The sequence below is a fragment of the Pygocentrus nattereri genome, chromosome 2 (assembly GCF_015220715.1).
Source record: "Pygocentrus nattereri isolate fPygNat1 chromosome 2, fPygNat1.pri, whole genome shotgun sequence".
Taxonomy (NCBI): Eukaryota; Metazoa; Chordata; class Actinopteri; order Characiformes; family Serrasalmidae; genus Pygocentrus; species Pygocentrus nattereri.
In genome coordinates this window covers 49,942,294-49,958,820 of record NC_051212.1, presented here as the reverse complement: position 1 = coordinate 49,958,820, position 16,527 = coordinate 49,942,294, and the positions used below count along the sequence as shown (strand labels likewise).

The 16,527-nt window shown below is 42.5% G+C and overlaps 1 protein-coding gene and 1 pseudogene across 1 annotated transcript in view; both read left to right on the top strand.

Moving 5' to 3' along the window:
• Nucleotides 1-16,527, top strand: part of clstn2 (calsyntenin 2) — a 398,921-nt gene that overhangs the window by 261,941 nt on the left and 120,453 nt on the right. The window contains exon 4 of the mRNA XM_017723092.2: nt 3,816-4,024. Within this exon, the coding sequence (XP_017578581.1) occupies nt 3,816-4,024 (209 nt within the window). The remainder of the gene's footprint in view (nt 1-3,815; nt 4,025-16,527) is intronic.
• LOC119262694 lies at nt 10,223-10,370 on the top strand (annotated as a pseudogene).

The window sequence follows — 16,527 nt, the reverse complement described above, 5'->3', positions numbered from 1 at the left end:
CTACCGGGCATGGTTGGCCTGTGGGACACCAGAGGCAGCTGGCAGGTATCGACAGGCCAAGCGATCTGCGGCTTCAGTTGTTGCCAAGGCAAAAACCCGTGTATGGGAGGAGTTCGGTGAGGCCTTGGAAAGTGACTTTAAGTTGGCTCCGAAAAGATTCTGGCAAACCGTCAGGCGACTCAGAAGGGGAAAGCAGTGTGCCACTAGCACTGTATATAGTGGAGATGGTGTGCTGCTGACTTCGACTGAAGACGTCATTGGGCGGTGGAAGGAATACTTTGAGGACCTTCTCAATCCCACCGACACGTTTTCCAGTGAGGAGGCTGAGTCAGGGGACATGGGAATAGGCTTGTCCATTACTGAGGCCGAAGTCGCTAAGGTAGTTAAGAAGCTCCTTGGTGGCAAGGCTCCAGGGGTGGATGAGATCCGCCCTGAGTTCCTCAAGGCTCTGGATGTTGTGGGGCTGTCTTGGCTGACACGCCTTTTCAACATTGCGTGGACATCGGGGGCGGTGCCACTGGATTGGCAGACTGGGGTGGTGGTGCCTCTTTTTAAAAAAGGGGACCGGAGGGTGTGTTCCAACTACAGGGGAATCACACTCCTCAGCCTCCCTGGCAAGGTCTATGCAGGGGTACTGGAGAAGAGAGTCCGGCTTATAGTCGAACCTCGGATCCAGGAGGAACAGTGCGGGTTCCGCCCTGGTCGTGGAACACTGGACCAACTCTTCACCCTCTCCAGGATTCTGGAGGGTTCATGGGAGTTTGCCCAACCAGTCCACATGTGCTTTGTGGATCTGGAGAAGGCATTCGACTGTGTTCCCCGGGGTATTCTGTGGGAGGTGCTTCGGGAGTATGGGGTACATGGCTCTTTGCTACGAGCCATTCAGGCCCTGTACAAACAAAGCTGGAGTTTGGTTCGCATAGCCGGCAGTTAGTCAGACTTTTTCCCAGTGAGAGTTGGACTCCGTCGGGGCTGCCCTTTGTCACCGATTCTATTCAAAATTTTTATGGATAGAATTTCTAGGCGCAGTCAAGGGATGGAGGGTGTCCGGTTTGGTGACCTCAGGGTCACATCACTGCTGTTTGCAGATGATGTGGTCCTATTGGGGACATCAGGCCGCGAACTCTCTGGGTCGGGGATAGGCTCTTGCCTCAAGTGGAGGAGTTCAAGTATCTCGGGGTCTTGTTCACGAGTGATGGTACAAGGGAGCGGGAGATTGACAGGCGGATTGGTGCTGGGTCAGCAGTGATGCGGGCTCTTTACCGGTCTGTTGTGGTAAAGAAAGAGCTGAGCCATAAGGCAAGGCTCTCGATTTACCGGTCGATCTACATTCCCACCCTCACCTATGGTCATGAGCTTTGGGTAATGACCGAAAGAATAAGATCGCGAATACAAGCGGCTGAAATGAGTTTCCTCCGCAGGGTGTCTGGACTCTCCCTTAGAGATAGGGTGAGAAGTTCAGTCATCCGGGAGGGACTCAGAGTAGAGCCGCTGCTTCTTCATGTCGAGAGGAGCCAGCTGAGGTGGTTCGGGCATCTGGTTAGGATGCCTCCTGGACGCCTCCCTCGGGAGGTGTCACAGGCGAGTTCACCTGGGAGGAGACCCCGGGGAAGACCCAGGACACGCTGGCGCGACTATATCGCCCAGCTGGCCTGGGAGCGCCTCGGAATCCCCCTTGGAGAGCTGGTGGAAGTGGCTGGGGAAAGGGAGGTCTGGGCTTCATTGCTTAGGATGCTGCCCCCGCGACCCGAACCCCGGACAAGCGGAAGATAATGGATGGATGGATGGATGGATTATTGTTACACCTTTACAATATTTACATATCTAAAATACATATTGGTTATATTATTTATGCATAAAGTGAAACATTTATTCAAGCTGTTGTCACAACAAAATGTTGTATCTCTAAAATTATAACTTTACAGCAGAAGGAAAAAACATAATTCACTGTCAGTGTAAGTCATTGGTATGATGGCATTTTAGAGCCACTGTTAATAAAAATAAAAATAGTGGACTTTGAGAATAAAGGAATATTTTGAGAGTAAACACGTAATATTTTGAGAATAAAGTAATATTTGGAAGATAAAGTGGGCTGGCTGTGGAGGGGCTGCCATAGCGCATTGCTGTACTGGCGCTGGAGATCATTTTGATCTTCATTCTCACCGTCTGTGAAACTTCATGCCCTCTTTGAATGGCGCGGGGATGTAGCCCCCGATAACCGTATAGACCACCCTGCCTGAGATTCTCCTTCAACAACGCAGACAGACAGTTTCCTCCAAGTCCGCCTGGCTCTAAATAAATAGTTTCCTGCTCAGTTGTTTCTTATACTATAACAGGCTGGTGCTGATGAGCAGGAGAGACCGGGAGACTGAGTGTTTCTTTATGGGTGAATCGATATGAAAGTATAGCTCCACCAACTCACCGCCCCTCATTTAACAGGGGAGTTGCTGCCTTCCCTTTGCAAAGCCTTCGTCTACAATATTGCAACCTTCCCTGGTATTAACGCCACTTTAATGCCGGAATTTTTTCTTAATAGTACTTTTTTCTCAAATATTCCGACTTTTTTCTCTAAATAATATCACTTTCTCTCTAAATAGTATGACTTGTTCCTCAAATTTAACGACCCTTTTCTTGAAATACTACGACTTTTTTCTTGAAAGACCTTTTTTCTCTACATAGTTTGTCTTTTTTCTCTTTTCTTTTTTTGTATTATGCTTTTGTTATCAAAATATCATATCATGCAACATTTTTCTCAAAATTTTTCTCTAAATATTCCAACTTTATTCTCAAAGTCTACTATTTTTATTAACAGTGGCCCTAAAACGGCGCCGTACATTGGAACCAGAGATTTTTCCAAGTTATTTTGGGCCATTTATCGTAAAATTTACACACAATGTACAGGGATAACACACACACACACACACACACACACACACACATTTTATATATATATATATATATATATATACATATATATATAAAATGTATTACCCCCATATATAATATATATTACTCCCATGTCCTGACACTGTTTAGAAGTTTGTGAGTTTGGAAGTTCAAATCACCTTTGCAGGATTTTCTAATTACAGGTTTCATTAACTTAATTTACCATTACTCATCAGATCTCATTAACATCATTTCAAGTCAGAAGACGACAACATGAGGCATCATCAGTTACCGTCGCACAAGGTCACATGCTGAAAGCCCACCATGTGACACACTGTGGCTACTTTCATACATCCTAAAACGCTCCCACAGTTTGCTCCAAGCTACCTTCGTTAAATGCAGGCTATTCAAATGATGAATGCATTTCGTTCTGTACACATCTGGGTGTAGTTAAACGAATTAATTATTATCATTAGTAATTTCTGGTGAGGTTATGTGAAGATTTATCATTGTCTGTATATGCATGCTGCGTATCAGTTGGTAAAAGCAGTTATAAAGGGTGATAAATGGGTGGTAAATAACGCACCAGTGAAGAGATAAATGATTCTCTCTGGATGGCCCTGCTGCTTTTCTTCCCTGCTACTGTTTTAGAGTATTTCTCTTGTAATCAGATGTATTGTGTTTCTCCACCGCACAGCATGAGGCGTTGCTTTTGAGTCGGGCCGGTCTGCGGTGCGCAAAATGAACCTTGATTATTACATGAAATCCTGAAAAATAAGTCAGCGCTCACTGTTCGTAATGCTTCATTAGCTTCCCGAACATGGAGATGCTTTTTAAAGTCAAATTGGCGCGGCTCGCTTCTTCTAACGCGTCTTCATCCGTGTCTCTTCTTTCTCCACCCCTCCTTTTCCTCCGTCCCCTCATGGCAGAGCGGTGGTTCATGTCCAGGTGGACGACGTGAACGAGTTCTCGCCGGTGTTCAGGGAGCCGGTGTACCGGGCCACCGTGACGGAAGGGAAGATTTACGACAGCATCCTGCAGGTGGAGGCCTGGGACCAGGACTGCTCACCTCAGTACAGCCAAATCTGCAACTACGAGATCGTCACGCAGGACACGCCCTTCGCCATCGACCGCAACGGTGAGGCTCCGTCCCAAAATGAACTATAAACCATGGATCTGTATAGAACCTGTTTGCAAAGTTCTGTGTAGCACCAAAAAAGTTCTTTTTCATTACAATCTTGACATCATACGCTCTTAAACAAGGGTTTCTTAGTAAAACACATGGTTCTATAAAGAACTAAGAACACACAGAGAACCCTTTGCAATGATTAGAGTTCTTTGTATTGTGAGAGTTCTTCAGATTGATGGAGAATGGGTTGTGGATGGTTCTATCCAGAATCTTTTTTTGAAAAGGGTTCTATATAGCACCAAAAAGGTTCTTCTATTTATCTTTTGGGTGCTATATGGAACCCTTTTCCAAGATATCCAACATAGAACCATCATACAGATATCATATGCTCTTAAACAAGGTGGTTATTTAAGGGTTCTTTTGTGAAAGACATGGTTCTATAAAGGAGACTGTGTTGTGGATAGTTCTATGTAGAACCTTTATGAAAAGGGTTCTATATAGCACCAAAAAGGTTCTTCTATTTATCTTTTGGGTGCTATATGGAACCCTTTTCCAAAATATCCAACATAGAACCATCATACACATATCATATGGTCTTATACAAGGTGGTTATTTAAGGGTTCTTTTGTGAAAGACATGGTTGTGGATAGTTCTATGTAGAACCTTTATGAAAAGGGTTTATATTACACCAAAAAGAGTTCTGTTCATTACCACCTTGACATCATATGCTCTTAAACAAGATGGTTCTTCAAGAATTCTTTAGTAAAAGACATGGTTCTATAAAGAACTAAGAACATCCAAAGAACCCTTTGCAATGCTTAAAGTCAACGTGACAATGCAACAGTAGACGAACCCCAGTGGGTGGTATAAGGAATATTCAACATAGAAGCGTATACAGCACATTCAAGAACCCTTTCAGGATGCAAAGAACCTTCTAATCATGCAGAGGGTTCTTTGAGTGTTCATGGTTCTTTATAGAACCATTTTCTTCACCGAAGAACCCTTGAAGAACCATCTTTTTCAGAGCTGACTTTCTGCTTGGAATTGTAAGGCATGAAAATAAGCAGCGATTTTCAAGGAACACGATTTGCCATAAAACTTCAAATTAATGTAACAGAGGTTCTACATGCACCACAAAGGTACATTGAATGTTTTCTATGACATTTTTATGACATTTACTTTCATTATTTATTTTTTGTGGCATTTATTTCTTGTTGAGGATGAATCATCTTTAAGACAGTAAGACTGTTTTACAGAACTGCATGTTTCAGCAACATGTTTTTATGTTTCACAAAGATATTAGCCTTCTTGTCCTTACAGACGTCCAAATAATTATTAATTCAATTGACTATTTGAACCTGTCACTGCACTAGTGTGGCCCCTGCTACGTATTTCTATTGAGACCAATGGTCCCACTGCCCCTCCTTCTGCTGCCCCTAGCTTGTTACCAGCCTGGAGACCAAGAAGTCATATTTTACAGCTTTTATATTAATGTAAAAAATTAGATTTATCCCAGATCTCATTAAAATGTACTACGATGTGCAGGTCTTTAATGAGGCATGCAGCTAATTAAGATTAAGAGACCCTTATTAGTGCCACAATGGGGAAATTTCACCAATCTAACCCATTCGTGCAGTGAAATGCCACATACACACACACACACACACACTCGGGGTCAGTGAGCACACTTGCCTGGAGCAGTGAGCAGCCTGGGGAGCAGTTGGGGGTTAGGTGCCTTGCTCAAGGGCACCTTAGTCACATTCTATCAGCTTCCGGTCGCAAGGCTGGTTCCCTAACCTCCAGCCCACGACTGCCCACAGATAATTCAGATAAGTGTACAATTTAAACTCACTTCATCTGTACTTCAAAACAAAGTCTGTTACATTAAGTCAGTGGTCAGCAACATGCGGCAGAGTTAGATTTGTAGGTAAAAATAAAATAATCCTCCTTTACAGTAAAATAAAACCCTGCTGATCGTTCTAACACAGTTCAACACTAAACGGTCTTAATCGCTGGAGTTAATGTAGCCTACAACTGCGATTTCAGCCTTTAACTCTGCAGATTGGCACGAAGACTGCTGGTCACCATAGCAACGCAGACAACTCACCTAGCCAGTAGCTAACAAAAGAGAAAGTCAAAGAGATTTAAGACCAGCAATTTGAAGTCATTTGGAGACAAATGGGCTTATTTGTAGTTATACATACGCCAGCTGGTGTCCTGATACATTTAATCTGCAGCGAGAAACTGTAAAACTCTAAAACGTTGTAAAGCCAAAGTGAGCTTCTCGTTCACATTTTTCCATTCCACCTTAAATGGTGCAGCAGGTGGAAGCGGGAAAAGTTGAACAAGAAGCTGGCGAATGAGAAGCTGACTTCAGCTTTGTAAAAAGTCAAGCTCCATCACGTCCTTCACAGCAAGAAACTGTACTTTTGGAAAGGTTTCCTGCCAGAGATGCGAGAAAAGCTGAGCCAAAGCTTAAAGCAGAGCAAAGTCACTCTTTGTTTTTGTTTGTATTCGAGTACGTAGCCTATTCTAGCACATTAGCACACACTGAGACATATTTGCACATTAAATGTTGTGGCTCCCAAGGTGGCTTGATTTTTGTTGAAAGGACAGAATGGCTGTTCTTAACATGTGGGTTGCTGAACTCTACACTAAGTCTTGGCTTTTCTCTGTCTTGGTATCATTGGAGTGCTTGTTTCTCCCTCTGTTTGGTGTATTAGTCTCTTCTCTTTGCCCTCTGTTTCTCTCTCTCTCTCTCTCTCTCTCTCTCTCTCTCTCTCTCTGCTGGTGGACTGATTTGACTTTGCTCCTTTCCTACACCACTTCTTCCCACTTCTGCCCTAGGAACAATTTCTCTACCCCTCTCTGATGACGCTTTCTTTCTCAGCACTCTCTGATGTTGCTTGATGTCCCTTGCTCTGGTGTTCTCTTTCTGTTCATTACTCTCCTGGTGTGTTCGTCTCTAGCACCACTTTTCTACCTGGCTGTGTCGGATCATCACAAAAAATAAAAACAGGCAAAAAAGTTAGGAGCGCGGTGCCTTTGATTAGCTACAGGCTGGCACCACAGCCATTCTGCTGTCATTAATGTTTTAATACTGAAGTTACTGTTAGACCAATCTTTCTTCAAAAACCAAAACCCATCCTTTAGTGCTTGCCTCCAATAGCTGCCAGACTAGCATTAGCAAGCTAGCGTGGTAGCTAACACTGAAAAGAAAATCCTCAGCAAGGCCTAAAACGACTAAAAAAAGACTTAACTCGCCTGTCACTTGAACCGTAGTCCTTCATGAGATGATAAAATCCTCTGTCTTGAGGTTTCTCATAAACTTGCAAAGAATAAGAACCTGGTTGGTCCTCATTTATGTATGCGAAGTGTCGATTGGCTCACAAATAGAACCTTATAGAACCACGTTAGAGTCTGACTTTGAATCCAAATAAAAAAAAAAATGCATACAACTTACAGAAACACCTCACCTAATGTTTAGACAATGTGCGTATGTGAATAACTCTTTGACAAACATTTTGACAAAAATATAAGATTGGACCTTATAATTCCAAGGGGATAACACCGGAATTTGAGTTTTGGGATGCAGAGTTACATCAGCTAGTAAGACACATTCAACAGTTACTTCACTGTGCTGCTCATTAGCTGCCCGTTAAACATCTCCAAGCAAACGTTTGAGGTATTTGTTGATTGAGGATCATTTATGGAGGTAAATGAATGTGTTTCTTTATTATTAGGGAAGCTGTTGGCTTCATATTTGCCAACTTTTGTAATTTGCTCTATATTTAAGGCACCTCAGTGTAAGGCAACTGCAGCACCATTTAAGGTGGAGCAGAAAATTTAAATGAGAAGCTGCTGAATAATATGCTTTATACATATATCGTTGCTGTCGGAACAAAATCTTGTATCTCCAAAATGGTAACTTTACAGGAGAAGGAAAAAACCGACTTTACTTTTAATGTAAGTCAGCGGAAACCGACCTTTTTTCCGAGTCATTTTGGGCCATTTCTTCTGGTCCATTCTTTATGAAATTTACACTCAATGTAAGGAACAACAGGCATTTTCAAATGATGTTAAAAACTGAGTGACAAGAATGGAGATGTGAGGTTTCTTCAGCAGCTTTTTTAGCCACTTTTATTAGTTTTTGTAAAATCTCACAGATCAGAAATTTCTGAACTCTGGAGATGTGCAGGTGCCCTGTGCTGGACTGGTGACCTGTCCATGGTGTGTCCTGCCTTCTGACCAATGACTGCTGGGATAGGCTCTGGTTCCCCCCGCGACCCAGAAGGATAAGAGGCTTAAAAATGTGTGCGTGTGGAAAATCCCCTCCATCCTCTCCATCCAATGTGTCCTGAGGTTTTGTTTATTTTTTTGGTCATTTTAAGCTATTTTGCTGTTTTGCTTTTGATCTGCAGGGGTGCAGCTGCAGTATCAGTGATGAGAAGCTCCATCAGAGCACTGTCAGAGTTACAGCTCGACTTCCAACGTGACGACATTGTCTTTTTAGTGACGCAATTGAATACAAATTGGAACGAGCCTTTATGAGTGTTTATCTAGGTTTATGTCAGCTGTCATAAAAGGCTTATGTAACTATAATATTACCTTATGAGCATGACCTCACACGCAGCAAAAAGAGGTGTCTTGTATATGTATAAGACAATTATCTTATACATAGTCAACAAAGCTAATATTTCTCCTTGACATTGTTGTAAGCTTAATTTAAGGTGATCTAGCGTATTACTAGACATTTTTACTTGTTTGAAGTAATTTTATTATGTACAATTCTCATTATATTGGCCAATAATGTTGCTTGTTTTAACAAATGTGCTTGAAACCAAGAAAAATATCTGCCAGCATAGTAATAAAATGACCTAAAACAAGTAAATAACGTACTTTTACTTAATAAAATGACCTAAAACAAGTAAATGTGCAGAAATAAGCTAGATAATCGCATAATAATCACACAACCATCTCAAAATGGGAAATATTAGACATGCTGACTAGATTTAAGATCATTTTACTTGACAAGATACCATTTTTTGCAGGGCATGAGCCTCATGAACATGACCTAAAGCTTTATTAACTTATGTTCATAATGACTGTCATGCTAATTATACTGTTCACCAGTGTAACAGTGTATTTTTGGCTAACATTGAAAGAAGAAACGTGACTTGAGCCACAAATTTGATCCCACATTTCCACAAACAAAACGGCAACAAAGGACTTTTAGCTGCCCTACCCTGCCCCCAGTCCAACCCCACCCCCTCTCTCTCTTGGAAATGGAAAACAGGACAGCCAGGATCATTTTCTTTATCTGCGATTCCTCTCTCTGGCTATTCCGCTCTTCCGGCCGAACAGCCCGATTGATTGTGCTCTGCAGCTCGACATTTGCTTCATTCCCCTCTTTCACTCAGAAACAATGTCTTATCGTCCACGGGAAGCATGACTGGTCTCGCTCTCCACGTGGCCTAGCTGTCCTGTTCTGGCAGCGGTAGAACAGAGCCTGACATCCCTTTCTCTGACAAATCTCTCTGATCAGAGACTCAGAGATGAGGCATATCTGATCCTTTCAGATCAGATCACATCAGATCAGGCACTTTGAGTCCAGCGGGCTCCGCCTGCCCAAACGTCCTGTCCTATCCCATCTGACAGGGTGGCAGCTGCTTCAAAGGCCTCTCCCCTGCAGAGCGCTTTTTATAGGCCACCTCTGATTTCAACCGGCTGCCCACCGCTGTCTCTGCCAGGACCCCCAGTAAAAATGCCTGGCTCAATTAATCCCCAATAGGGGTGCAATTCTCAGAATTCATCGTGATTCCAATTTAATTTCAATTATTCAGCATGTTATTTCATCATAACACCTAAAGACAAGTACAATTTGTTCATTTTTCAGGAGATATTTGGATCAGGGGAGATTGAATGTATGAGAATTCATTTGGGTATGCAAAGGGAAAGTCAGAGGAAAATAACAGTTTCCAAATCTGGAGTTCAAAAATTGATTAAAAGATTTTGAGAAAAAAAGGACCTTGAAAGACCTGGTAGACCACCAAAACTAAACCCTTAGATAAACAACGCTTAAAGCTTTCACCTTTGAGAGAGAGGAGAAGATCAAGCGCCACTTCTGCTTCAGATCTGAAACAATCCACAGGTAATTCTGTCCGTTTAATTCGCTATAATATCCACAATTTCGCCAGGATTTGCCTCTTACTTACCTGGCAGGAGTGATACCATGATCCAGGGTGAGGCTCTGCCATTGCACTTCGGTGCTGCTGATCCTTGTGAATTCCCCAAATGCGGGAATTTCAACTGTATAATTTCTGGTAGTGGGGGGCTGCATTCATGCTCTCCCCTGACAATTTTGGGAACAGTTGTGGGCTGGAGGTTAGGGAACCAGCCTTCTGACCAGAAGGTCACTGGCTCAATCCCCTGAGCTGACAGTTGTGGGCTGGAGGTTAGGGAACCAGCCTTCTGACCAGAAGGTCACTGGCTCAATCCCCTGAGCTGACAGTTGTGGGCTGGAGGTTAGGGAACCAGCCTTGCGACCGGAAGGTCACTGGCTCAATCCCCTGAGCTGACAGTTGTGGGCTGGAGGTTAGGGAACCAGCCTTCTGACCAGAAGGTCACTGGCTCAATCCCCTGAGCTGACAGTCTGTGACTGAGGTGCCCTTGAGCAAGATGCCCCCATGCTTCACTAAATTGTGGTCATGACTTAATTATCTCTTTCCCATGCCTTGCTAAGTTGTGACCGCTCATTAGGATCTCGTCCGCATGCTTTATTATATTGTGGCCATGACTTATCTGTTTCCCAAACCTAAGTCCTGGCCATGCATTAGGATCTCATCCCCATGCCTTACTAAGTTATGGCCATGAATTATCTCTTTCCCACACCTTACTAGGTCCTGGCCATGCATTAAGATCCCGTCCCCATGCCTTACTAAATCGTGGCCATGACTTAATTATCTCATTCCCATGCCTTACTAAGGTATCTATCTATCTATCTATCTATCTATCTATCTATCTATCTATCTATGTCTCATTCCTTCCTAAGTTATGGCCATAACTTCATTATTTGGTTCCCACTACCTACTAAGGCATTATTTTTATTAATAGTGGATATTACGAGTAGGGCTGTGTAGGATCTTGATATTTTTTCCTCTTTCTCAAAAATGAAAGCTTTAAGTGTTGTTTATCTGATGGGGACAGTTTTGATGGTCTACCAGCTCTTCCAGGTGGTCGTTAGGGGTTTTGTTTTCTCTTTTTAACTCTTTAACAGTTTTAGAAACTCCTGCTGTTTCACTTATTTCGCTTTGACTTTCAGCTTCCTTATGCAAGTGGATTATCTTGTATCAACTGTCTTCAGAAGGTATTGCCTGAAAAATGAGTAACTTGTACTTAGTGGGTATTTTGCCTAGATGTTAAACAAATGAAGGGTGGTCTCTGACTTAAACTATACAAAATATAGAAAGGAACAGCATAACAGAGCATTTTACAGTGTTTACAGTTAAAAATAGCCTGAAAATTCTATTTAGGCCAAAATATTAGTGTATACTGTATTGAAAATGATCAATTAGAATGCATTGAAATAAGGCTACTTTCAGATAGAAGTGTCAAGGTGTTTTTATAGCCCTACACCAATGCAAGCACTGTGTGATGTGTTGGTCCATGAGAGAGGGGCCTTTTTTTTATGTTGTTGTTGTTGTTGTTTTTACTATTTCCGAGGGGTGTTTGGCTCCACTGCTTTCTGTGGATCAGAGGCTGGAGAGCGTTATTAAATACAACAGACCTGCTGGCGGAGAGATAGGGGGAGAGAGAGAGAGTATTAGAGGAGGAGTGATTGAGATAGAGATAGAGGACTGCAAGAGAAGGAATAGAACGACAGGAAGAGAGAAGTTTGAAGGGGGATAAAGGAGAGAAAAATAAAGAAAGAAGGCACCGAATGGCTATTTGAGAAAACAAGAAAAGTTTTGGAATCGAGACATTAATGCAGTCCAACAAAAGTAAATTATTTTTGCCAAAGTGCTGCAAAGTGCTGTTGATTCAGCAATGCATTTTTAATATGTATTAAATACACAGTGCTGTGCAAAGGTCAGACCACCCTTTCATTTCTTTAATATCAAGTCAAAACAGCCATAAACATATTCACTTTTCAGTAGTAGTGTTTTATTGGTCCATTCATTACTTACTGTGCCCCGACTGCCTCTGTAACTCTTGCGTCCTTCCAATATTAAAACCAACCAGTTACAGCTGTGTCTTCTCAACAAAAGATATTCCCGAAGGAGTCACTTCCTTCCTTCCAAAGACATGCAGTCAGGCCGATTGGACATGCTAAAATTGCCCCTAGGTGTGTCTGTCTGTCTGTCCTGCGATGGACTGGCGACCTGTCCAGGGTGTATCCTGCCTTTCTCCCAAAGACTGCTGGGATAGGCTCCAGTACCCCCCCGCGACCCTGACGGAGAAGCGGCTTAGAAAATGGATGGATGGATGGATGGATGTTTGACGTTATCACATGATGTGTTATTGCCATTTTGATTGGCTGTGTATGATTTGTTTTACTATATTGAGACATTTGCAAGTGTGGCAACACCTTAGCGACCACCTGGGATACCATAGCAACACCCTAGTAACACCTCAGCAACTACCTGGGATACCAGAGAAACAACAGCCTAGCAACACGTTAAGAATTACTTGGGAAGCCATAGCAGTGGTACCTGATACACCATAGCAACAGCCTAGTAATACTTTAGCAGTCATCTGGGATACCAGAGCAACAGCTTATTTACACCTTAGAAACCATCTGGGATACTATAGCAATGGCCCTAGCAACACCTTAGCAACTACCTGGGATAACATAGCAACAGCCTGGCGACACCTTAGTAACCATTTGGGATGCCTTAGTTACAGCTTAGTAACACCTTAGCAAATGCCTGAGAAACCATATTAACACCTTAGCAACCATCTGGGTTATTATAGAAATGGCCCTAGCAACACCTTTGCAACTACCTGGGATAGCATAGCAACAGCCTAGCGACACCTTAGTAACCATTTGGGATGCCTTAGTTGCAGCTTAGTAACACCTTAGCAAATGCCTGAGGAAACCATATTAACAGCCTAGTAACATCTTCGCAACCATTTGTGATACCATACCAATGGCCCTAGCAACACCTTAGCAACCACCTGGAACACCATAGCAACAGCCTAGCAACGCCTTCACAACCACCTGGTATACATAGCAATGGCCCTAGCAACACCGTAACAACTACCTGGGATACCATAGCAATAGCCTAGTAACACCTTAGCAACCATCTAGGATAATATAGCAACAGCATAGCAACACCTTAGCGACCACCTCGGATACCATAGCAATGACCCTAGGTAAACTTTAGCAACTGCCTCAGTTACCATAACAACCACCTGGGATACCACAGTAACTGTCTAGCAAGACTTTAGCTATCACCTGTGATACCATAGCAACAGCCTACCAACACCTTAGCAACCACCTGGAATACCATAGCAACAGCCTAGCAACGCCTTCACAACCACCTGGTATACATAGCAATGGCCCTAGCAACACCGTAACAACTACCTGGGATACCATAGCAATAGCCTAGTAACACCTTAGCAACCATCTGGGATAATATAGCAACAGCATAGCAACACCTTAGCGACCACCTCGGATACCATAGCAATGACCCTAGGAAAACTTTAGCAGCTGCCTCAGTTACCATAACAACCACCTGGGATACCACAGTAACTGCCTAGCAAGACTTTAGCTATCACCTGTGATACCATAGCAACAGCCTAACACCTTAGCAATCAAATGGGATACTATAGCGACAGCCTAGCAACACCTTAGCAACCATCTGGGATGCCTTAATAATGGCCTAGTAATGCCTTAGCAACCACCTGGGATACCATAACAACAAAGTAGTAACATCTTAGCAACCACTTGTGATAACATAGCAATGACTTAAAGTTTGTTCCACCTTTCTTTGTGTTTGTTCACACAAATCTGCTTTTCTTGCTTGTTTTCTTAAGTATGTCTTGCTTACATGCCAGTTTCGAATGGTAATGAATAAATTAAAGCACGGTAGGAATGTAGCAACGATCGCATTGCTAGTATCGCAGTAATATTTTGTCTGTATCATGCAGCCCTCAACTATAGTGTGATAGAGATAGACTGAGAGAGCGGTGGAGAGAGGTGGAGAGATGGTGGGCAGGATGTGAAATGAGATAAAAAAAGAGCAGCATGCATGATAGACAGAAAAGCACCCTGGTTCATCGTGCAAACACAGCCCGGATAAAGAGCGAGAGAGGAAGCTTAAGTAAGAAAGATATCAGGGGTGTTTTAGATTTAATTTACACTGTCAACACCACTGCAGTGCTGATAGGACGTGCGCGCATATTGTGCTGCTGCTGAATGTAGCTATCAGTGCCCTTGCCAGTCTTTTAAAGAAGCTCACTGTTTATCCAATCTTTGTTCTGTCACTCACTCCATGCTCCAAACATACACTCATGCGTGCGATGACAGGTATGCATTGCACTCTCACAAAAATGTGTATAAACGGTTCAATTGCACTTAAGTTCACAGTCAGACTCTCTGTCTCTCTCGCTCATTAGCACCGTTCATCCCTGCGTCAAACTTTATCAGGCACGGCTCAGACGGGTGCTTATAGATACAGCAAGGAGAACTTTCTAAAGGGGAAAACTCAACGCTCCATCACTCTGCCTGCCATTAGCACTCACAATCAGCTCTCGGAACTGAATTTGGAAGCAGATAAAGCAGCACTTACATAGTCTGAAGTGCACTTATGCTCGGATGTGCACGAAAAGGCTTATGCAATTAAACGGTTAAGATGTAAACAAAGTTGTTCAGAGTGGTCTGATGTGAAATTCTCTGTTTTAGAGAAGCTCAGAGCCAGGATTGTTAAGTGATGGTGGTAGGAACCAGACATCTGAAGAGTTTGACGCCTCAAAGAAAGTTCTCCATATGTTGCCTGGTGTCTGAGACAGTGCGGCTCATTCAGGTTTTTTCTTTAATGTGTTCATGAGAAAGGTCCTAAGAAAAAGTCTAATTGAGATTCATGATGTGTTTTTAAACTGCAGAAGTGTTTTCAACTTTGTGTGCAGATTCTCTTCTTACCTAAGAACACATTCCAAGTAAGAAAACCTTGGTGAATATCAGATTCTTTGTGAAAACACTCCTTGCATTTTTTCTTAAGAATGGTTGGTAAAGAACCACCTGGAAGAATGGCCCAGTGTTTTATGGCAGTTTTGATGTAAGATTTTGGCCTACAGCATATTTTTAATGTACATTCAGGGGAAGAGGTACGTGCAGGGTGTTGTAAGAAAAAATAGTCCGAAAAAATAAAACAGAACTTTCATATTTACCACCACACAGTCAGAAATAAAGGTTATCTGCAGGTACAGTTTCCGTTCTTCAGGGTGCAAACAATATAAATGTACATGCAAAGTTCCAACAGTGGTTTTAAGGTCCAACAGTTTATCTTAAATACGTTTTTGTACCTTTTCGTAACCTGTTTTAAAGCAGAACAATGAAGTAAAAAGCCTGGAGGCAAGACAAGGTTTATGGAGTCAGTACAACTTAGAACATATCATTTCAATGGATTATGGTACAAATACGTTCCCTGACTAAAGGTACTTACGTGGGCTGGAAGCTTTGGGACTGGAAGGTCAGTGGTTCAATGCGCTAACTCGACAGTATGTGAATGAAGTGCCCTTGAGCAAGACACCCAACCCCCAACTGCCCTCCAAGCGCTGTGGATAGGGCTTCCCACCACTCTGGGTAAGTGTGCTACCTGCCCCCTAGGGTGTGTACATTCACTAGTAGATGAGTTCACATGTGGAGGTGACATTTCCCTGTTGTGGGATTAATAAAGGGTAACTTAACTTATTAAGTCAGTAACTATAGTACTCACAAGTATTTTAACCCTTGCCTTACTTCATTACAAGAAAAGGTAATCATGTTACCGTGTTATCAGAACAGTGATCAACAGTATGTACAAACTCACAAGGCACATGCAGATCCAATGGTTGTTTGGGATAGTAAATAAAATGGCTATATTTGCCACACTGGCTCCATTCACCACCACTCTAAAGAAATCAGTGGGTACATTTTTCTACAATAGACTATTTCCTATCAAACCAATCTGAATGACTTTGTTTACATTTCAAGAATTCAGTTATTCAGAAAGCTTCAAATATTGGCGGAATTCCAATTATTGAAGAAGGTAATGAAACAGACTCCAGTAGTTGTAGTTAAACATTTGATTTACTGATTGAGATGATTGTCAGTTATCAGCTGTGAACTGCCAGGTATGCTTGGCACTTCTGAATCGTGAATGTTTCTTAAACTCTAACAGCGCAAATTTTTAAATGATATAAATATCAAACAAATAAAACTGTAATCTTATACACTTAACTGGGTAAAACCTTAACCACAATAGTATCCCAGGTGGTTGTTAAAGACCACAACGGAAATGGGGCTGTGG